The sequence below is a fragment of the Protomyctophum parallelum genome (genome assembly GCF_964188405.1).
Source record: "Protomyctophum parallelum genome assembly, chromosome: 8".
In the NCBI taxonomy this organism is placed as follows: domain Eukaryota; kingdom Metazoa; phylum Chordata; class Actinopteri; order Myctophiformes; family Myctophidae; genus Protomyctophum; species Protomyctophum parallelum.
Genome location: NC_139703.1, coordinates 26,200,193 through 26,222,926, shown reverse-complemented (window position 1 = coordinate 26,222,926; position 22,734 = coordinate 26,200,193). Strand labels below are relative to the sequence as shown.

At 44.4% G+C, this 22,734-nt stretch overlaps 1 protein-coding gene across 1 annotated transcript in view; it reads left to right on the top strand.

The window, feature by feature from the left end:
• The window catches only part of LOC310862978 (receptor-type tyrosine-protein phosphatase gamma-like), a gene marked incomplete at its 3' end in the record, with an annotated part of 434,985 nt that extends 414,040 nt beyond the window's left edge, over window positions 1–20,945 (top strand). Inside the window, 13 exon segments of the mRNA XM_083771100.1 lie at window positions 1,056–1,147; window positions 6,639–6,735; window positions 7,624–7,706; window positions 8,126–8,260; window positions 8,474–8,608; window positions 10,123–10,301; window positions 12,378–12,513; window positions 14,400–14,546; window positions 16,707–16,800; window positions 17,379–17,455; window positions 18,615–18,743; window positions 19,965–20,111; window positions 20,727–20,945. Of these exon segments, the coding sequence (XP_083627226.1) occupies window positions 1,056–1,147; window positions 6,639–6,735; window positions 7,624–7,706; window positions 8,126–8,260; window positions 8,474–8,608; window positions 10,123–10,301; window positions 12,378–12,513; window positions 14,400–14,546; window positions 16,707–16,800; window positions 17,379–17,455; window positions 18,615–18,743; window positions 19,965–20,111; window positions 20,727–20,945 (1,670 nt within the window).
• Window positions 20,946–22,734: the final 1,789 nt, after the last annotated feature.

The window sequence follows — 22,734 nt, the reverse complement described above, 5'->3', positions numbered from 1 at the left end:
CTGTTGACACGTGGACCATACGTGACGGATGACATTTTTCTCCCAGCGATCACAACCACAGACACCTTTCTTAACCCATTCTGACCTGAGATCAGATTCATACGAGGTTTCCACTGGACACACACTGGTCTGATTAACCCATTCTGACCTGAGATCAGATTCTAAAAATGTCAGTCGTCAGGTATGTTCTGACAAGAAATGTCAAGCCATATATCTATTGTCATCACAGATGACATTATTATTATTCACGTGATTGTTGGTGGTGACATATATGACGCTTGACTCGTGTCAACGCTCACATTTCGTCTGTATCTGTCGGTATCTGTACAAGGGACGTGCAGTGGTGTTTAATTTGTGGGCCACACAAGCCCACAAATCAGTTGGCCACGGTTGTCATTTAATAATCAACTGCTATTTGATTGCAATCACCTCTCAGGTTGCCATCAAAGACAGCTGCCGTTCCGTGCATTGGTTTACGAGGCTTTTCACACACGGGTTCAATTGCTACTTTGATTGTTACAGGGGCAACCCAGCACAAACGACCAACTGGTTGTTTATATTTCAGCCAGCCTTATAGGTACCTGTATATCATATTATAATTATCCTAACATAATTAGTCTTTTGTTTTGGCCATTTGACGACTGTCATGGACACCACAGCATTAGTCCGCTGAAGCGTGCTGACCTGACCTGAACAGCAGCTCACGATATTTGTGAATCGGAGCCGACAGGGTATTTTTTACTAGCACCTGCTGAGTATTTACCGCCCTCAAACCAGAGAACGGCACAGCTCTCAACACCCATTCATTTATCGTATCCTTATTTACCCAGGGCAGACTGCATGCTCTTATGCAGCTACGCCCTTCCAAACGCATATACAATTACACACACGCAGCGCTATACAGTACACATCTGGGTACGGCTACATTCTTTAATGGCTGAGCTGACAACAGTAGTTGCTGGAAGAAGGGAAGAGAGTTAAGTGCCTTGCTCAAGAGAACATTGCTGTTGGATTGATATGTGCCTATAACTGTGTTCTCTCTGCCTCTTACACAGATGACATGGAGGCGATTCCAGTCAAACAGTTCATCAAACACATCTCTGAACTGTACTCCAACAACCAGCATGGCTTCTCGGACGATTTTGAGGTAAGTGGCTGTGTTTAACCTCTGTATGGCTTCTGAACGCATTACATTTGGTTCTTTACTATCCAAGCAGGCTGTTATTTATAATCAGGCTATTATCCTAACTATCCATCCTCATCAAGTTGATGGATAATGTCCTCACAAAAGCAGAACAGAATGACAGCTTGCACGTGTGTGTGTGTGTGTGTGTGTGTGTGTGTGTGTGTGTGTGTGTGTGTGTGTGTGTGTGTGTGTGTGTGTGTGTGTGTGTGTGTGTGTGTGTGTGTGTGTGTGTGTGTGTGTGTGTGTGTGTGTGTGTGTGTGTGTGTGTGTGTGTGTGTGTGTGTGTGTGCGCGCGCGCTTGCACGTGTGTGTGTGTGTGTGTGCGCTAGCTTGCACGTGTGTGTATGTGCTCTTCACTGCCAGGCCAGATGGTGCTGGAGATATCTTTGACTCGTTTACATCACATTTCTTATGATGGTGCAGCGAGGAAACCCATAGTACATCATAATGGTACCTGTTTTCTATGCAGAGTTCTGGCTAACGCGCTCTGTTAGGAGCGGTGCTATTCCCATGGACCGAAACGTCCACTGCCGTGGCGTGCGAGGTCTCCAACTGTAGTGAAAATATGGAAAAACCATTTCCTACTGACCGACACACAGGCTGTTTTGTGTTGTTGAGGGACTATGCTGCATGGTGGGAAAGGTCTCAGGACCCCACCTTCTCTGTGCAATACACTTTTGGGGCAGAAAAGTAAATATGGTCAAGACTGAAATTATTTTGTTAAAGGTGAATTCCGGACCGGCCGTTTTCTTACTGTAACATGATGATCACACTGATCACTGGGGGGAAAAATAAATCCATGCCGAACATTCCATACCGATTAATCCGTGTTTTAGTTTAGTTTAGTTTTAGTTTTGGTATGTTGTGGGAATTAAGTCCACAGAATGTTGTCAATCTGTCGCTTCCATACTTACACAGAACGACGTTTCCCCACATACCTTCTTAAAGACGGAGTGCTGTGATTTTTGTATTTCTTACCAGTTCTTCACTTGTTTATGAAGTGACAGTACTTCATTAGACCCCTTGGTGTGGTTTTTATGTCATGTGTTTATGAAGTGACAGTACTTCATTAGACCCCTTGGTGTGGTTATGTCATGTGTTTATGAAGTGACAGTACTTCATTAGACCCCTTGGTGTGGTTATGTCATGTGTTTATGAGGTGACAGTACTTCATTAGACCCCTTGGTGTGGTTATGTCATGTCCAATGATGTCTTCCCTTTGTATTTCGGGGTTTCTTCCTGGAGGCTGGCTCAGCAGCCTACAGGTGCCCAGACGGTTGGGGTATAACATTATGATTTACAGTGGTTCACATGCACATTAACCCATTCTGACCTGAGATTCATACGAGGTTTCCACTGGACACACACTGGTACTGTACATGCTGTACAAGCACACACTGTTTTATCTGATGCTCGGGGCTATCTAGGTTAGAGCCACAGTACTGTAGTGTACATGGTACTTGCTGAACAAGCACACACTGTTTCATCAGATGCTGAGGGCTAGGTTAGCGGCTTTTCAAACACATGGAAGAATGTGACCGAGCAGGTTGCGGCGCGACTGCCAGCTGATCCTCCTGGGACAGTCCCAGGTGGAATGTGCTTTTGTGTTGTTTTTAAACGCATTCTGACCTGAGATCAGATTCATACGAGGTTTCCACTGGACACACACTGGTCTGATTAACCCATTCTGACCTGAGATCAGATTCATACGAGGTTCCCACTGGACACACACTGGTCTGATTAACCCACTCTGACCTGAGATCAGATTCTAAAAATGTCAGTCGTTCTTCGATTAAAATAAATAAATAGCAGACCTACAAGCTTGTAGCGCACCACTCAGTTCACACGGGTGTGATTTTTTTTAGAAGGAAGAAGTCCCACAGAAATATATACCGTACTATACATCAAAAGATTTGACACCATGTCGTGAACACGATTTGAGCTTGCAAGGTTTCCGCCAGACGGAGATGCTCTGTCTTCCCCCCCCCCCCCCCGCCCTTGTCGTTTGTTTTCTTCCATCTCTGACCTCTCTGAATTCCTTCGCTGAACGAGCGGGCAGGGGGAGCCTGAGGGTTTTTTTGGACCCTTCAACTTACTTCATCGGGAAAGCGGAGCACGTTGCCGGGGCTATGGGTTGATGGACACTGGGGGGGCATGCTCTGAGGAGGAGGCCCTCTCGTCGTCCTCTTCTTCTGAATTGAAATAACTCCGTCCCCACCACCCAACTCTCTGTTCCATCCATTGCACGCACACACACACGCGCGCGCACACACGTACACGCACACACTATATATAAAACACAACACACACTTCCCACTTCTATCCTCATCTCAACTTGAACATTTCTGGATCCTGGCAAAGGGGTTTTGTCCAGCCCGGGGGCCCCACCACTGATCCAAGTCCTGTCAACTCTAGCCTTTGAGTGTCAACTCTAGCCTTTGAGTGCTGGGGAGAAGCTGAATGTCTGTGTACTGTACTGTGCTGGGTTGTGTACTACTATGTGTTATGTGCTGTGTTCATGTACTACTGTGTGTTGGGGGATGTGTGTTGTGCACAGTGGTGGGGAAAAAAGTACTCGCATGTTTTACTTCAGTAAAAGTAAAATACTATAATATAGAAATATTTTGTTACAAGTAAAGGTCCGGAATTCAAAGTAAGTACCAAAAGTAAAAGTACTCATTGTGCAGAATGTCCCATTCAAAAAATTCAAATATAACAAGTATAACAATATTTTGAAAATGGCAGATCTACAAGCTCACACTGCGTAGCATTGCAACACATTGTGAGCTTGTAGATCGGCTATTTTCAAATGGCCCAAATGTACTATATAGGCCTATGGTAAAAATGCCTCAAAATTAAGTAAATTTACTTAGTTACTTTACACCGCTGGCTGTGTACTGTGTGGGGTCATGCAGGGTTGTCAAACTGAAGAGTGGTCACTGGTCGGTAGGGTTCAAAAGTAGAATGTATTTAGCTTTAAACATTTTGCAGATGCTTGTCTCACTTTTCCGTTTTTAAATGGGCTTGCACCTCCACCACTGAAACATATCAACAATGAAACAATCCTAGATGGAAGGGAAAGTGGTGCCAGAGTAACAAGGGTATAACTACGTGCAAAGTGCCGTCCAGATGTAGTCGTGTGTTTGGTAAAAACGTGCTTCCTATCACTGGAATATTGACTCCCTACCAAAGTAAGAGATCGACCACCAACTATTTGAACTTCAAATGTAGCCTTACAGTAAGAGGTGGGTAATTACTATCGGCTCCATTTGTCACTGGTGTCACTTCTCACATTTCACTGTAATTGTTCTGTCCCCTATACTATACTATGTTTACTTGTTTTTGTATGTATACTGTTATCAGCCCTTTGTAACAGCCTGCTCAGGGAACTGCAACTGACCTGTTGATTAATGTGCATTGTCATGTAAATAAATGAATACATAAATAGTGTACATACAAATTAGGGCTGTGTGTGCATAGCGTGTGGCTGTGCCTGTATACATGTGTTCCATGTTTCGCCTGTTGGGCAGGACAGCTGACATGGTTGGCAGATGGAACCCAAAGTGGTCCCCCCCCCCCTTCCCAAAGACCCCATCCCTGCTTTTCCCGTCATGCTATAAATTTGATCCCCTAACTGGTAACACACCCAAAGCGGGGGTGTGTGTGTGTGTGTGTGTGTGTGTGTGTGTGTGTGTGTGTGTGTGTGTGTGTGTGTGTGTGTGTGTGTGTGTGTGTGTGTGTGTGTGTGTGTGTGTGTGTGTGTGTGTGTGTGTGTGTGCGTGTGCGTGTGCGCATGAATGCGTCTCAGGTGGTCGGCGTACCGGTCTCAGTTACACCACCCCCACCCCTATAACCTCTCCCCTGCACCATGCTTGCTGACGACACACACACACGATAACCCCGATAGTTCCATGAACGATTCCCAAAATAAAGGCATCCCATCTCTGGTTATAGTATGACAAAATAGACATTTAATAGCGCTATAAAGCGGGGTGGCGGGAAGCCCGTGAAAGCCCCCCGGTTGAGTTGACGGCGAGGGGTCAGAGCCAAATGCAGTGTCTGTGTAATGTGTGTGTGTTCTCCACCGGACCCCCCACCCCCACCCCGCCATGCTGAGCTAGCAGTCAACAGCCGGTTGCAACACCAGATATTTAAAGTTGACACACATCCGTTGTCTGGCCAGACCCAGGGAGAGGGGGCCCACTGCGCACCGCAGTTATAGTGGGACAGTGTGGGAAGCTTGGAGAAGTACACTTAGACCCAGTCTAGGTGCAGGTTTTAAACGTTCCAAGATTCAAGCAGGGTTCATTTGTCATTCACTTTAGATAACAGCGGAGGAGCAATAAGCTGTGTATCGTATGGATTTATTTTATTTCATTATGTGGACCAGTGGTTCATTCATTCATTCAGTAATTATAGTCTTTATGATGTCTGTCTATAACTGTATCTAGCTCAGCATATTTTGGCACGGCTTGAATGACGAAGACATACGATAAGGAGTGGGAGCTGGCGCTAGGTGTGGTGCTCCACCGCTGCAATATAGATAGATACTGCTGATCTAGCACCTTGTAGGGGGATGCGTGACCTCGTTGCTTGGCTGATACCGAAAATAAGCCACTTGGACATACAGTACTTACTTACATCCATAAGGATATTTAATATCCACAAGGACACTGTATACTGTATATATACCAGTTCATTGTGTCCTTCTAACCCCTTAGATTCTAAGGGATTAGATGGACACAATGGACATTCTAAGGCTTAGAATGTCCTTCTAATGCGCGACATGTTACACAAACCATTAATATTGAACTAGACCTGTACGTGCCCGTCGGCTACTGGCCTACTTGAGAACGGTGCAACTTGGGAACCTATAATAATACCCGTTGTCAACTTGTCATAGCACCCGTTTTAACTGTCTGCCTGTGTCCCACATGGAGATCTCTGTATCTGCCTGTGTCTGAAGAGGGCTGACTGACTGTGAAAAGTGGACTGGTTAAGTAGGCCAATCAATTGGCTGAGGCAGAGGCTGGAAATTGCACAGGTGAGGGGATTTAGGCTGATTAGGCCCACTGGCAGCTAGAGCCTGAGCATAGCCTTTTGTGGTGGTTCTGGAGAACCGTGGGTCCGACGGCCGACTCTTGGTTTTATATAGATGTAATTGAATATCATTATTTTTATTACACTATTGGGTTGTATTGATATCACATTACATAAAGACATTACCCCAGCTGGGTGGGAGATGTCTCCTCCAGCCATTACTGTACCTCTGAGATGCTCCTGACGGCATGCAGTTGGCCGCCCAGTGGCTGCAGACAGTCGTACTAGACGTATCACGAGTGCCTTTCAAGCAGTCGGAAGCAGTTGTAAAAAGAATGTGAACTGAGTGGTGCAACAAAAGTATAAAAATATGTTTGTGTGTGTGTGTGTGTGTGTGTGTGTGTGTCCTCAGGAGGTGCAGCGGTGCACAGCAGACATGAAGATCACATCGGAACACTCAAACCACCCTGACAACAAGCACAAGAACAGATACATCAACATAGTGGCCTGTGAGTACTCTAGTATAGATCTTAGATTTGTTTTCTTTCATATCTTCATGACATTACTGGAAAAAATATCATTGGATTTTGTTATTAATTCATGGAAGGTTTTGCTTTTTTGGGAATGTTTTTTTGGAAAATGTTTTGAAATGATAGCTAATATGCCAACTAAAAACCAAATGTAGGAAACAAAAACGAAGGGGACCCATAACAATGTGTCTGCGACCCACACATGGGTCCCGACCCACTGAAACAGTGGGTACTCAACGCTGCACTCAGCGCTGTGAAGTCCACATTCAATATAGTTCACACACTTCAAAGTGTAAAGCGCAGAGTGGCACGCCAGCTTGTTGGCCGGCTGCTCGGCCGCGGTGAGCCTAAAGCTTAATTTATGCTTTGGCAACAGAGCTGTTTTATGTGACGTGATGCTCTACAGAAATAACGTATCTTTATGGCGTCCTAGGGGCCGAGCCGCCAAGTAGCGTGCGTGCGTGCGTGCGTGCGTGCGTGCGTGCGTGCGTGCGAGCGCGCGCACGCACGGAGAGCTATTGCAAATCGCTAGACTGATCAGGGGCCAGGGCCACATTTCTACAAGTAGGTAGAACGTATGTTTTATGTTTGCCGGTATGTCACTTGTATCCACATGGATACTTCCATCTTGTTCAACTGACAAAAGCGTTGAAAACCAGTCTTGAGGGTCATGTCAGTATGACAAAGGCCACGTTATAGTGCCATGGATTCAGTCACACTGGCAGGAGAGCAGGTGCAGCAAACACGCTCTGTGTACAGTAGCTATTGGGTCAGTTTACCTACCGGTATTTCATTTGTCAGCAGATGTGTGTACAAATGCGTGTGTGTGTGTGTGTGTGTGTGTGTGTGTGTGTGTCTCTCCACCAGATGACCACAGCAGAGTGAAGCTTCGTCCCCTGGCTGGGAAGGACTCCAAACATACAGATTACATTAACGCCAACTATGTGGATGTGAGTGGACCCTTTGGAAGATGTTTACTCTATTATACTGTGTGCGTATACGGCTGTGTTTCTGCTACAAGATATTAGACATCTTATTGATATTATTATTGCTTCCAGTGTGAATCAATTGAGTTGATTTGCCGGCTGAATCCAGGACCAATCAGTGAACTATGAGCAGTGGTTCTCATTACAGCTCAATGTTTATACTCTTGAGGGTCTTTGAAATGGAATGCTTTGAGAACCACTGGATTTTGATGATGAACGAACACTTTCTGTGTTTTGAAAACTACGGCCATGGCTGTTCTCTGATTGTATAAATAACCGTGTTTGTGATTTATTTCTGTGCATATAAAAATATCACTGACTCTCTCTCTCTCTCTCTCTCTCTCTCTCTCTCTCTCTCTCTCTCTCCCCCTTTCATTTCTCAGGGTTATAATAAGCCCAAGGCTTACATCGCTGCCCAAGGTCCTCTGAAATCCACCTTTGAAGACTTCTGGCGGATGATGTGGGAACAGAACACGGGCATTATCGTTATGATAACCAACCTAGTGGAGAAAGGCAGAGTATGTACAGTGCACACGCACGCGCGCACACACACAAACTCACACGCACACACACAGACATACACAAAACACAATCTCATACATTAACTAATCATAGATTAGTGACATAATGCAGCAGTGTACTAATGTGTGACTGACTGACTGACTGTGTGTGTGTGTGTGTGTGTGTGTGTGTGTGTGTGTGTGTGTGTGTGTGTGTGTGTTCACCTGCAGAGAAAATGTGATCAGTATTGGCCCACGGAGAACAGCGAGGAGTACGGCAACATCGTGGTCACGCTGAGGAGCACCAAAGTGCACGCGTGCTACACCGTCCGTCGTTTCACCATGCGCAACACCAAAGTCAAAAAGGTGAGACAGGGACCAAAGTCAAAAAAGGGGAGACAGGGACCAAAGTCAAAAAGGGGAGACAGGGACCAAAGTCAAAAAGGGGAGACAGGGACCAAAGTCAAAAAAGGGGAGACAGGGACCAAAGTCAAAAAGGTGAGACAGGGACCAAAGTCAAAAAGGGGAGACAGGGACCAAAGTCAAAAAGGGGAGACAGGGACCAAAGTCAAAAAGGGGAGACAGGGACCAAAGTCAAAAAGGGGAGACAGGGACCAAAGTCAAAAAGGGGAGACAGGGACCAAAGTCAAAAAAGGGGAGACAGGGACCAAAGTCAAAAAGGTGAGACAGGGACCAAAGTCAAAAAGGGGAGACAGGGACCAAAGTCAAAAAGGGGAGACAGGGACCAAAGTCAAAAAGGGGAGACAGGGACCAAAGTCAAAAAGGGGAGACAGGGACCAAAGTCAAAAAGGGGAGACGGGGACCAAAGTCAAAAAGGGGAGACAGGGACCAAAGTCAAAAAGGGGAGACAGGGACCAAAGTCAAAAAGGGGAGACAGGGACCAAAGTCAAAAAAGTGAGACAGGGACCAAAGTCAAAAAGGGGAGACAGGGACCAAAGTCAAAAAGGGGAGACAGGGACCAAAGTCAAAAAGTGGAGACAGGGACCAAAGTCAAAAAGGGGAGACAGGGACCAAAGTCAAAAAGTGGAGACAGGGACCAAAGTCAAAAAGGGGAGACAGGGACCAAAGTCAAAAAGTGGAGACAGGGACTAAAGTCAAAAAGGGGAGGGAGGGACCACAGTCAAAAAGGGGAGACAGGGACCAAAGTCAAAAAGTGGAGACAGGGACCAAAGTCAAAAAGGGGAGGGAGGGACCAAAGTCAAAAAGGGGAGACAGGGACCAAAGTCAAAAAGGGGAGACAGGGACCAAAGTCAAAAAGGGGAGACAGGGACCAAAGTCAAAAAGGGGAGACAGGGACCAAAGTCAAAAAGGGGAGACAGGGACCAAAGTCAAAAAAGTGAGACAGGGACTAAAGTCAAAAAGGTGAGACAGGGACCAAAGTCAAAAAGGGGAGACAGGGACCAAAGTCAAAAAGTGGAGACAGGGACTAAAGTCAAAAAGGGGAGGGAGGGAGGGGCCTGGACTTTTAATGACCAGACAGGAAAGACCTCCATTTTGAGCAAATAAGAAGTTAATCTATGACACCCATAAGATAGGCCTGACCTCAACATTTAAAAAGAATCTTCCAAATCCTCCAGTTTTCTGAAATAAATATTTTCACGATTTTTCAAAAATAGCAGACCTACAAGCTCGTAGCGTGCCACTCGGTATAACATAATGTTTATATAAATGTTTTTTTTTTTTTTTAATGCTTCACCAATCCATCTGTTCCTTCGCCTCCTTGTGTGTTGTGTCTTCCTCTGTAATGTATTCTGTGTTGTCATTGATGTTTTATGTGTGGCTGTATAGCTGGTGGAGAAAGCCCAAGACAAATTTCCCTTGTGGACAATAAAGTTGACCTTGACCTTGACTCCGTCCAGGGCTCCAAGAGCAACCCCAAGGGCCGCGCTCAGAGCGGCGAGCGCACGGTGCTGCAGTACCACTACACCCAGTGGCCCGACATGGGCGTCCCCGAGTACACCCTGCCCGTCCTCACCTTCGTCCGCAGGTCGTCGGCTGCCCAGACCGCCGACATGGGCCCCGTGCTTGTCCATTGCAGGTGAGGCCTCTCTCTCCACTGGGGGATTTTAACATCATTTGAACGTTCCCTTGAGAAGCCAAAGACCAAAGATGCCACAAAATGCACACCTGCGTCAAGATTCCTACCACTGTGCAATGGGAAAAAATATATATCATGACTCTGATGAAGACCGCAAGGTCGAAACGTTAGTCGTTTGTATACTCGGCACCTAAATAAAAGGCTCTAAATGTCCGTGCTGCTCCAGTCTCTTCTCCTTATGCAGCAGGGGGAAAAAATATATATATGCATACTTTTTTATAAACGCACACAACATGGAGCTTTAAATGATATGCCTAGAGTAAGTGCCTGTTACTGCACTCTTTTCCCAATTTACAGCTGTATGACCGCTACAATTCTGTCAGCAAATGCTGAACCAAACCATGGTTGCCAGCTTGTATTTAAGGGAACTTTGGCTGCATGACAGGCTGGGAAATAGCGGGTAATTGTCCAGTGTGGGTGCCCCCCCCCCCCCCCTGGGGAGCGAGTGTGAGGCTCTTTGCTATCATCTGTACCGCAATGAGATAGATAATCATCTGAGACAATCTGAGACATCTCCACGCCTGGTTTGAAGCCACACAAATACACGTATACAGTAGGCGAGCGTAATACCACTCTCTCTCTCGCTCATTACCTCCATTTTGTACCACCACACACCGGGATATTCCTGCTCATTACCCGGCAAGCCAACCAGACACGGGGGTGTGTGTGTGTGTGTGTGTGTGTGTGTGTGTGTGCTCTTGTACTCCTGTCTTTGTGAGGGCCAATTACCAGTTACTTGTTTTTGTTGCGATATCATTGCTGTCTGCCAGAAACCTCGTATTTCCATTTTTCAACTTAATGAAATAAAAAAAAAGTTAATTAATGCCCCACTACATCATACAAGAGTGACGAGTGAAAGTAGGAAAAATGGCTGATCTACAATCTCTCAACACATCACGTTGTGAGTGTGACGTGTTGTGAGCTTGTATAGGTCAGCTATTTTCATTGTTTTGCTGCGATCTTGTGCATCTGCAAAAAAAAAATTAATTGTTTTGAAAAATCTCAAATGTCCTGGGGGTCACTCCCTGCATGGCCTAAAACATTTCCAGATGGAAATGCGGGGTCCGCGGCAAAGTCCATATCAGTCTGAGGGTCCTTGACTTGAAAACGTTTGAGAACCAGCTGACTTACAGTCAGTGTTGTTTTTGGCAGCAAATTTCTATTTTAGTTTTAGTCGTTGTCTCTTGAATAGTTTTCACTTAGTCACCTGGAATGTTCTAGTGTTTATATGTCATACGATTTTAGTCGACTAAATCTACAGTTGATTTAGTCGACTAAAATGTGTTTTGACAGGCCTTGATGTCTTTGTAATGACATATTTTACACTTTGGTTGCATGCTGAAAATAGCAGATCTACAATATCGCGGCGCGTTGCGATATTGTAGATCTGCTATTTTCAGCATAAAACTGGATCTCTTGTCCACTAGTCCCTTCCTAACATTTTAGTCTAGTTTTTATTTGTTGACGAAATTTTCAGTATATTTAGTCTTAGTTTTAGTCATCATAGATTCGTTTTTATTTCGTTTTAGTCATTGAAAAAAGGTTGTCGACGGACATTTTTAGTCTTAGTTTTAGTCGACGAAAACAACACTGCTGTACAGTATGGCCTCTCCAGAAACAAGATGACTGGGATCCACATCAGTCAGACTCGAGCCCATAACACTTTGAAGCTACTATACTGTATCTTTGAACCTTCTGTGTGCTTTAACCCATTTTGGGGCGGGAACCCCTTTTGGTGTTAGCATTACGTTATGCTTTAGCTATTTCAAAAATAGCAGACCTACAAGCTCATAGCGCGCCACCGAGTGGCGCGCTACGAGCTTGTAGGTCTGCTATTTTTGAAAAATCTAAGAACGACTGACGTAGAAGATGTTTTTCGCGTCAGAATGGAAAACTGTCAGGATGTAGAAGACATTTTTAGAATCTGATCTCAGGTCAGAATGTGTTAGTAGTGCTTTGTGTCTTCAGTGGCTTGCAGTGATTGGACTCATTGGTTGTGGTGCTTGTGTCCTGCAGTGCCGGAGTGGGTCGGACCGGGACATACATCGTCATCGACAGCATGCTGAAGCAGATCAAAGACAAGAGCACGGTCAACGTGCTCGGCTTCCTGAAGCACATCCGCACACAGCGCAACTACCTAGTCCAGACCGAGGTAAGTGAGTGTGTGTGTGTGTGTGTGTGTGTGTGTGTGTGTGTGTGTGTGTGTGTGTGTGTGTGTGTGTGTGTGTGTGTGTGTGTGTGTGTGTGTGTGTGTGTGTGTGTGTGTGTGTGTGTGTGTGTGTGTGAGTGTGAGTGTACTCGTATTACTATACTTCTGAGGGCCCCAAGTGTCCCCACAAGTATAGTATAATTTGAGAAGTGGACATGTACATTTATGTACAATAGATATTTAAGAGAAATAAATGGCTGTTTTATGCATGGTTAAAAAGGTTCTATTAGTTACACTGGGCTTACAATTGGGCAAAGTTTCAGGTTAGGGTTAAGATGATATATTTAGAGGTTATTTTTAGGGGTTGGGTTTGGAGTTATGTCTGATTTTTCTTTACTTGGTTACACACCAATGCCATGCATGGAAATAGCCGATCTACAAGCTCACAACTTGCCGCAGCATGACGTGTTGGGGGAGCTTGTAAGAAATGACAAAAAGGTTGAAAATCATCCTAAAATGTTGAAATTGTGGTTAGTGGTAACAAGCAGGGGCGTGCACCGCACAGGTGTATGTTTACGCATGCACATGTCGTGCACAATGTACATGCACATAATTTATGAACGATTTGTAAAGACAAAATGCATAATGCATTACTATATTCACCATACATTGTATAAATCTGGAAATCCCACTTATTTCCCCACCGCAAGAGCAAGGAGATGACAAAAACAAATATATATATATACCGACTTAAGTTTTTTATTCCTTGCTGAGTTTTGCTGGCCCATTTTGTTTTCAAAAAGAGTGGATATCTCTGTTTTGGAAATGACAGCTATATTGTGCTCTCAACATGTTATGTTCATCTCCACCGGCTGTTTGGGCAGAAAAACGGCAACAATTCTCTGTGCGCCCGAGGAGTCGAGGCAGCCGTTCCCTTCCTGCTTGCATCCATATATCTTATCTCTGTCCTGCAGCTCAGTCAAATTCTGTTCACTGCCTGTTTGTCCGCGGAAATAACACGGAATGCAGCCAGTATTGAGCTAAAGCATTTGGCTTTCATTGTATTCAAATCTAAAATGCACACTGCATCTTTTTTGTTTAATTATTTACAAGTTGGAGGTGTGTGCGTGTGTGTGCGTGCGCATGCGGCACCATTTACCATGCATAGTGTATGCATACACGCATAAAATACAGGTGCATATATTATATGCACCTGTATTTTATGCGTGTATGCATACACTATGCATGGTAAATGGTGCCGCAGTGGTTTCCAACTTTCTGGATCAAGGCCCACAAATGTCAAAGGCGTTCGCGGCCCACACATCCACCTGTCAGATGGGATTGGCAACACATTTCTATTTTAGTTTTAGTCAAAGTCTCTTGAATAGTTTTCACTTCGTTTTAGTCACATTTTAGTCACCTGGAATGTTTTAGTTTTAGTTTAGTTTTAGTCGACTAAATGTCATGAGATTTTAGTCGACTTAATCTACAGGTGATTTAGTCGACTAACATGTATTTCGGCGGGCCTCGATGCCGTCGTAATGACCGATTTTACATTTGCTGAAAATAGCCGATCTACAAGCTCACAACGCGTCGTTTTCATCAGTGAAAAAAGGTAGTCGACGGACATTTTTCTTCTTAGTTTTAGTCGACGAAAACAACACTGGACGGGTGCAGGGCCGTGTGCATTTCCAAAAGCATGTTTATTTTATAGCTTGTGTTCTCCGGCTCGGATCATAATAACAAACATAACAATTATTTGGTGGCCCTCTTTCCAAAGTCCTCTCGGCCCCCACAGGTTTGGGCATGGCTGACATGCAGTATAGTGCATTCCTAATGTGAGCCCTGTCTCCGTGTCTTATGTCTTGTCAAAATGGCCCACAACACAGGAGCAGTACATCTTCATCCACGACGCCTTGATGGAGGCCATTCTGGGCAAGGAGACGGAGGTGGCGGCCGGCCAGCTGTACAGCTACGTCAACAGCATCTTCACGCCGGGCCACGGTGGCCGAACGTGTCTGGACAAACAGTTCAAGGTGAGAGAGGAGTCGGAGGAGGAGGTCATTGCCTGGTGGTGGGGGGGGGCTGGAGACGAGCAAGGCTTGGACATTTACCGCTATGAGCTTGTAGATCTGCTATTTTTCAATAGCTTAAAGCATAACATGATGCTAACACCAAAATGGGTTCCCGTTCAGAATGGGTTAAATGACGGGCATAATACAACAATGAAATCCTCCTATAGTCACTATTCCATATTAAAGGAGTACTTCTTTGGCCCGCTGCGCGGTAGGAGACACAGTGGCAGCCTGGTCGTTGAATTATTGACTCGGGAATGCACAAAATCAATTCAAGGGGTGTGTAATTGAGAGAAAATAAGTAATTTTTTTGCGGTGAAGTCCTCCTTTAACATAATTTGGGATCGATACATCACCATATTTCAGCGGCACACAAGTGCCGACGGAGCATGTACTGTACAGTGATTCTCAACCTTTTTTATTTAGGACCCCAGTTTGATATGCAATTATGCATTAGGCCACGGACCGCCATTTGACTATACCCATTAACCCATTTTGGTGTCAGCATCATGTCGTGCTTTAGCTATTGAAAAATAGCAGATCTACAAGCTCATAGCGCGCCACCGAGTGGCACGCTACGAGCTTGTAGGTCTGCTATTTTTGAAAAATCGAAGAGCGACTGACATAGAAGACATTTTTAGAATCTGACCTCAGGTCAGAATGGAAAACTGTCAGGATGTAGAAGACATTTTTAGAATCTGATCTCAGGTCAGAATGGGTTAAGTCACCATGGGAGTGTACAAAGGGAACAAAATGTACCCGTAAATGTAAGACATGTAAGGGTCCATTTGCTTCCTAACGATCAGTCATTTAGCTGGGGGGGGGCGGGGTCCCCTCAAGGATCCCTGGGCATCCACGGACTCCGCATTGAGAAGCAGGAATTGTGACAACCCCACAGAAGCGAAGCAAATCAATGAACTCTTAACGCACCGACCTACCTGTACCTACCTAACCCGCATCAGTGCAGCAGCATAATTATTGAACACCACACAAGTCAAGCCAAGCTAGACGGCAGACGTAAGACTCACACAGCTTCATAATTATGCATGTGTGATGTCCCAGCAGTGTGGAAGCTATCGACTGCCACCATAGTCACAGTAACAAGAGGCATGATGGTGGCTGGCTCAGGCTGGGGGGGCGTGTTCAGGTGAGTGTGGGAGGCAGATCGGGGAGGTTCTGAGCAACAAGCAGAGGATGCTAATTGTCTCTCTTTTATCATCACGTGCGCTGCGCAGTTTGAGTCCATGGGTTCTCGGGGGGGGGGGGGGGGGGCTCTTATTGTCATGCTAATATATTTTTGCAGTCGAAATGGGATTTAAATTGATTGTTTGTTAATGCTGCTTCTGAAGAATATACTTTCTTTTGTTTTGTTCCGTGCTTTGTTTATTTGTTTCCCGATCTCTTCTATGGAGGGTCAGTGGGGATGTTGGTTTGAGTGACTGGCATCACGTACAACAGAAGTGGTTTCGTTGGCAAACTATTTAGCATTTATTTTGATTTATAAACTACCTATAAATATACGGCTGCGCTCAAAATGATTAATTCACAAACTGTCAACTGTATGAAATAAACAATTCAAACTAGAAAATAGTTCAACAAAAGTAATATGAATGGTTTCTACAAATTCTATTTAATGACTATTAGAATTATTCAAGTTATTATGAGCTGTTGCAAAAGTGATGCGTAGCCAGGAACCGGCTTCTGACGGTATATTCCTGTGGCATATTTAGCCCATTCCTCCAGTTCACTAACATTTTGTGTTTGCGTTCTGCAACCGCCTCTGAAACCAAGCCGTACAGAAGCATAATAAACAAACTCAAGTTCAAAGTTAAAGTAACAGTGGCTACACTACCTGTAGTTGGCAGAAAGTAAATATTATATCAAAAAATTTGCCCGTAGTACCCAGTAGATCTGCACATTTTCCTGAATGTTATTACACATTTTCCTGAATGTTATTACACATTTTCTTGAATGTTATTACACATTTTCCTGAATGCTATTATGACCCCAGAATTGAGGTGCTGGGTTTCACGTGGTTGTTTGTTTTGGGGAGTAATTAGATGTGGGTTAATCAGGTATCTCTTTAATGATTTGTTTTAATTTCTCCGTCTCTGTCTCTAGCTGGTAACGCAGTGCAATGCCAGATTCGTTGAGTGCTTCAACGCTCAGAAGGAGTGCAACAAAGAGAAGAATCGAAATTCCTCTGTGGTGCCATGTGAGTCTCGCATCGATTTCATGCTTATTAAATCTGAAATCAAATTGTCTCCCACAGCAGTAGGTAAACAATGGAAACTAATAACTGTCAGGAAGAAAAAGGTTCAACAAACAATAGGGGTCTATGAGTGATGGGGACTTGCAATTATTTCTACAGTGATTATCAGCTTGCAGTGTGTACACTTTAATCAACAAACATATTGTCACAAATAATATAGGGTTGTCATGAGACGATGAACGTACACACACACACACACACACACACACACTAAGCTAGGCCACAATGCATTAAATTAACAATGCATTATCTCCATCTGGAAATGTTTATGCATGAAATATAATGTATATGTGGGGAAAATACTGATTAGATATTGTATTGTTTTCAATAATTCCTTTCTCCAATCTCAGTTCATATGCAGTTGCTGTTATACAACAAATGTTGGAAGTTATTTCTCTGAAAATTACCAGTAATACACTGAGAACTCTCTTCAACCTGTCGGGGCATGCAGCTTTTCTGACATAATTGATCAATTCTGTCTGTCTGTCTGTGTGTCTGTCTTCCTTCCCCTCCCTCAACAGCGGAGCGTGCAAGAGTAGGCCTGGCACCTTTGCCCGGCATCAAAGGCACCGATTACATCAACGCATCTTACATCATGGTGTGTGTACCCACAGTACTCCTATCCCTCTGTTGATCATTAACACCAGAGGTGTCGAACTGAACTTGGGGCGAGGGCCGCATTGGTCAAAAGGTCACTTGATGGGGGCCACAACCAGTTGCGGACGCACGCTCGATATCTCAGTCAGTCACTGCTAGAATATAATATATAATATATTATATATAATATATAATATATTATATATATATTAATTTAACACGCTCTCCGTCTCGGTGAACCCAGCTGGGGACAATAACTCAGGTCTCCATAGAGTGCACAACAAGTGGGATGTCTACTGGGGCCATTTTAAATGTTATCTGCATCCATTCTGAAGTAGATTTCCATTACTTCTAACTAAGTCAGTGAAAGCTTGCTTACGTCTTTCAAGCTAATTGGAAACTAATATTCCAATTACAATTTACAATTTACAATTTAGGCATTTAGCAGACGCTCTTAATCCAGAGCGACTTACAATAAGCAAGAACAAAAGCATGGGAATACATCACAAAAAAGCATTTATCATAAAACATGCGTAAGCTAAGAAAGTAACAGTGGAATATCTATATTATGAGACTATACATATAAACTATATATATATACTACTATGCTATACATATGTACTATGGCGTGCTATGACTATATACAATGCAATTATAGTGCTGTCTACATAACATGCTATAAGTCTGTATCAGATGCTATCTAAGTCTACAGAAATGCTATCTAAGGGGATGCATTATTAACTGGATTTGTTTTGTTGGCAGTGTTTTTAAAACCTAAGCACATTAAATACATTGTACATTGTAATTTATGTATTTCTTTATTTGACGGGGACAATACTCATTTATCAACACGTCAGTTTTCACATCCATGTTAATGGGCCAGAGTCAGCCAGAAGCTAATTTCCATCTGTAGTCCCTGAGCAGGCTCTTCAAAATGACGATAAAACTATCCATATAAAAACACATACAATACAATACAATACAAGGACAAATAAACAGAACACCCGCAAGAGTGATGTGCGATTAAGTGACACCAGTGATATAATTAGAGCTAATAATTACTCACGATTACACGTTTGATTTGTTTTCAGCCAATTCAAGTCGGTTAGTCTGAGGTAGCGTGGTCGTGTGTCAAGTGCTGTTTATTTGTGACACGGCAGGGTTACTACAGGAGCAACGAGTTCATCATTACCCAACATCCTCTGCCTCACACCACAAAAGACTTCTGGAGAATGATCTGGGACCACAACGCACAGATCATCGTCATGCTGCCAGCCAACCAAGGACTGGTGAGTAAATACACACACGCATGTACGCACACACACACGCACACACACACACCACATGGGCCTAGACGCGAACGACTGTTCCCTACACTACTTCCATAGCTCCCCCCCCCTCCCCGTTCCCCCGCCTCCCCATTCCTCGATCTGTCCCAGACCACCGTCACCAACACGTCTCATTGAACACACACACACACACACACACACACACACACACACACACACACACACACACACACACACACACACACACACACTCTCTCTCTCTGCAGGAGAAGAAGGAACGCATCACACAACGCTGAATTCAGCAACTCAAGTATGATTATGAAGTTGTTCGTTAAGTAGGTCGGCAATGTAGGCTATACTTGTACAATACAACGCAATAAAGCCCTCGGTGGCTTGTTTCTGTAGCCAGCGGCATGTTTCCATTGTGGAAACATGCTGCAAGTAGCATATATGCATTTCTGTAGTTACATGTAGACTACTGTATTTCCATTGTCGTCCTTTCATAATTCAGTTTTTGTAGCCGAAGTGTTGCATATAAGCATCATAACAATATGATGCTTATATGATGAAACGGTACCATTTCAGAAAGCATGTGGGGAGATATTGGGCTACGGGAAGTAGTGTAGGGAACAGTTGTTCGAGGCCTACATACACACGTCACACGGTACAATTCATTTCTATGTTCAAATCTGCAGTCAACCTAACACATCTCTCTCTGTCTCTCTCTCTGTCCCTGTCACACTCTGTCTCTCGTCTCTGTCTCTGTCTCTCTGTCCCTGTCTCTCGTCTCTGTCTCTGTCTCTCTCTGTCTTTGTCTCTCGTCTCTGTCTCTCTCTCTCTCTCTCTGTCCCTGTCTCTGTCCCTGTCAATCTCTGACTCTCGTCTCTGTATCTCTCTTTTTCCCTGTCTCTCGTCTCTGTATCTCTCTTTTTCCCTGTCTCTCGTCTCTGTCTCTCTCTCTCTGTCTCTGTCTCTCTCTGTCTTTGTCTCTCGTCTCTGTCTCTGTCTCTCTGTCCCTGTCACTCTCTGACTCTGTCTTTGTCTCTCTCCGTCTTTGTCTCTCGTCTCTGTCTCTGTCTCTCTGTCCCTGTCACTCTCTGACTCTGTCTCTGTCTCTCTCTGTCTTTGTCTCTCGTCTCTGTCTCTGTCTCTCTGTCCCTGTCACTCTCTGACTCTGTTTCTGTCTCTCTCTGTCTTTGTCTCTCGTCTCTGGACGCACAGGCGGAGGATGAGTTTGTGTACTGGCCTAGTAGAGAGGAGGCCATGAACTGCGAAGCCTTCACTGTTACGCTCATCAGCAAAGACCGCCTGTGTCTGTCCAATGAAGAGCAGATCAGCATCCATGACTTCATCCTGGAGGCCACACAGGTGGATTTCTTTTTATTTCCATTCTCATTCCAGTTTCGTTTTGAACATTGATGTTTGCAGTATTTTAGGGAAATGCAGACATGCCAACAAAATGCTATCATTGAAACAAAACAAATGCTAATAAACAGGGGTTTGTGGGAAATGGTGTGCTTTTTTTGAGTGGTGCAACCACTCCAAGGAACAGCAATGTCCGTGTTCACCTATGTGTTCACCTATGTGTTGTTCACCTATGTGTGGTTCACCTATGTGTTGTTCACCTATGTGTGGTTCACCTATGTGTGGTTCACCTATGTGTTGTTCACCTATGTGTGGTTCACCTATGTGTGGTTCACCTATGTGTTGGTTAATGAGCACCAGTATGAGTACCAGTAGGGGCACTGTTGTGCCAGAAACAGAGAGAGAGTGCTGCACTGTTGCCTGCTAATGAGAGAGAGAGAGAGATGGGGGGAGGGGGGAGGGGAGTTGCACCACTCGGTTCACACGGGTGTTATTTTTTTTTAATGTACGTGAAGCATGTGAAAAGTATTGTATTTATGTATTAACATTAATTACATGTACAATGTTTTCTGCCCTCCACACTGTGTGTGTGTGTCCGTGTGTGTCCGTGTGTGTCAGGATGACTATGTATTAGAGGTGCGTCACTTTCAGTGCCCCAAGTGGCCCAACCCCGACGCGCCCATCAGCAGCACCTTTGAGCTCATCAACGTCATCAAGGAGGAGGCTGCGAGCCGCGACGGACCCACCATCATCCATGATGAGTCAGTAACACACTCACACATGTCCTCTGTTACTCTGCCTCCAGCTCAGTTAATACTAGAGTTGGGCGCTTACTAGAGCACAGTTCCCCACCAGTAGGCATGCCTTAATAATAATACTTACACTATCTGAGGTAATGTCTTGCTCTCTCTCTCCCTCTGACGTATAAAAAAAATCACACCTATGTGAACCGAGTGGTGCAACTCCCCTCTCTCCCCCCTCCTCTCTCTCTCTCTCTCTCTCTCTCTCTCTCTCTCTCTCTCTCTCTCTCTCTTCTCTCTCTCTGCTCCGTCAGATTAGCTTTATTATGGATATCAATCCGTGTCGCTGAGAACTATTTTTTCATTATTATTTTGGCTCGGCCTTTCCTTCTTTAGCGAACCTAGACAGTCAGAAGTTGGATTTGCGTCCAGCAGGTGGCAGCCATGTCACATACTTCTCTCGTTCCAATTTCACGCATGCGTACACCACTCGTGCTCACACAGGTACACAAACAAACAGGTACACAGACATTGCTGGTTGTAGGAGTGGTTGCACCACTCAAAAATAGTCAAAATAGTGCTAGGTGTTGGTCTACAGAGGTTTACCACTAGGAAGTGCCACAGGTACTGTAGGCTATACACAAGCAACGCAACACAACATTTGCCAAGTGCTCATGAAAGCTGCCTATAATACTATCTGACGGATGTCTTTGCGGCGCTCTCCTTAATTGTCTCCCTCCTCCACAATTAGTTGGAATGAATTGTTAACGTCGCAGATTGTCTTATTCAGAGCGACTTAGAAATGCGATATCGGAAGTAAATGGCATGAACCAACAAACGGCGTTAATAATCTCTCTCTCTGGCTCTCTGTCTGTCTCTCTGTATGTGGGTGTGCTTCAGTCGGTGCTCTGTGTGGAAGAGACATGCATGTATAGCTTACTTGCAATCTTTATAATCTTCTCCAAGAACAACAGAACTACACAATGACGTTGGTGTAACTAAGAGATCCACTGGGGGGGGGGGGGGAGGGGGGGGGGGGGGGGGGATAAAGTGACACAGACAGATGGGTGGAGCGGGTACTCTGACACGGGTACCACGGGTATTGCTGGTTGGAGCATGGATCTTTAACTTCCATCGTTACAGACTCAGCGCTCTATAGCCGGGTACCAGTCTAGTACATAGCTGATGACATTTATATTTTTGGTGTGACATTCTCCCACGTTAATGTTTTTATTATTATTATTATTATTATTATTATTATTATTATTATTATTATTATTATCACCATTGTTGTACAGTATACTGTACATTACAATATATGGAACATATTACCTGCACAAGAGATTCAGCAGGGACATAAATACACAGAAAAACTAAGAAATAAAAAAAGGCCTAGTGGTTTTGCATTCAAAACCGTGTATTATGGGATTGTCGTTGAACAGTGGAACATCAAATCTAAACATCCATTTGGCATTTCATAAGTCTGATGTTAGGCTAGAATAGGCTACTTGAATGCTAACGGGGGAATAGCAGCGAGATATATTGAGTTTGATGTTGTCCTTTGCGAAGTTCCCCGGTGGCCCTTGTGTTTATGTTTGCTTATAAACACGGTGCATATTGCGAGAAGCCGCTTTCAGTCCAATGAGTCTAAATCCCCCCGGCAGGTACCCAAGAAAACCAACCAATTAGAGATAATGAAGGTGTCTTTAGTATTGACACATATTAGCATTGCTGAACGACACACTAATCCAGCGGTTTGTCTCATGTATATTCATTAGAAATAATGAAGATTGCTTGTCACATCCTGGAGAAGAAAGTGTCTAATTGAGCATTTCACGTGGTTGCTATGCCGCAGCCCGGGCTGCACAGCCACCCAGAGATTGTCC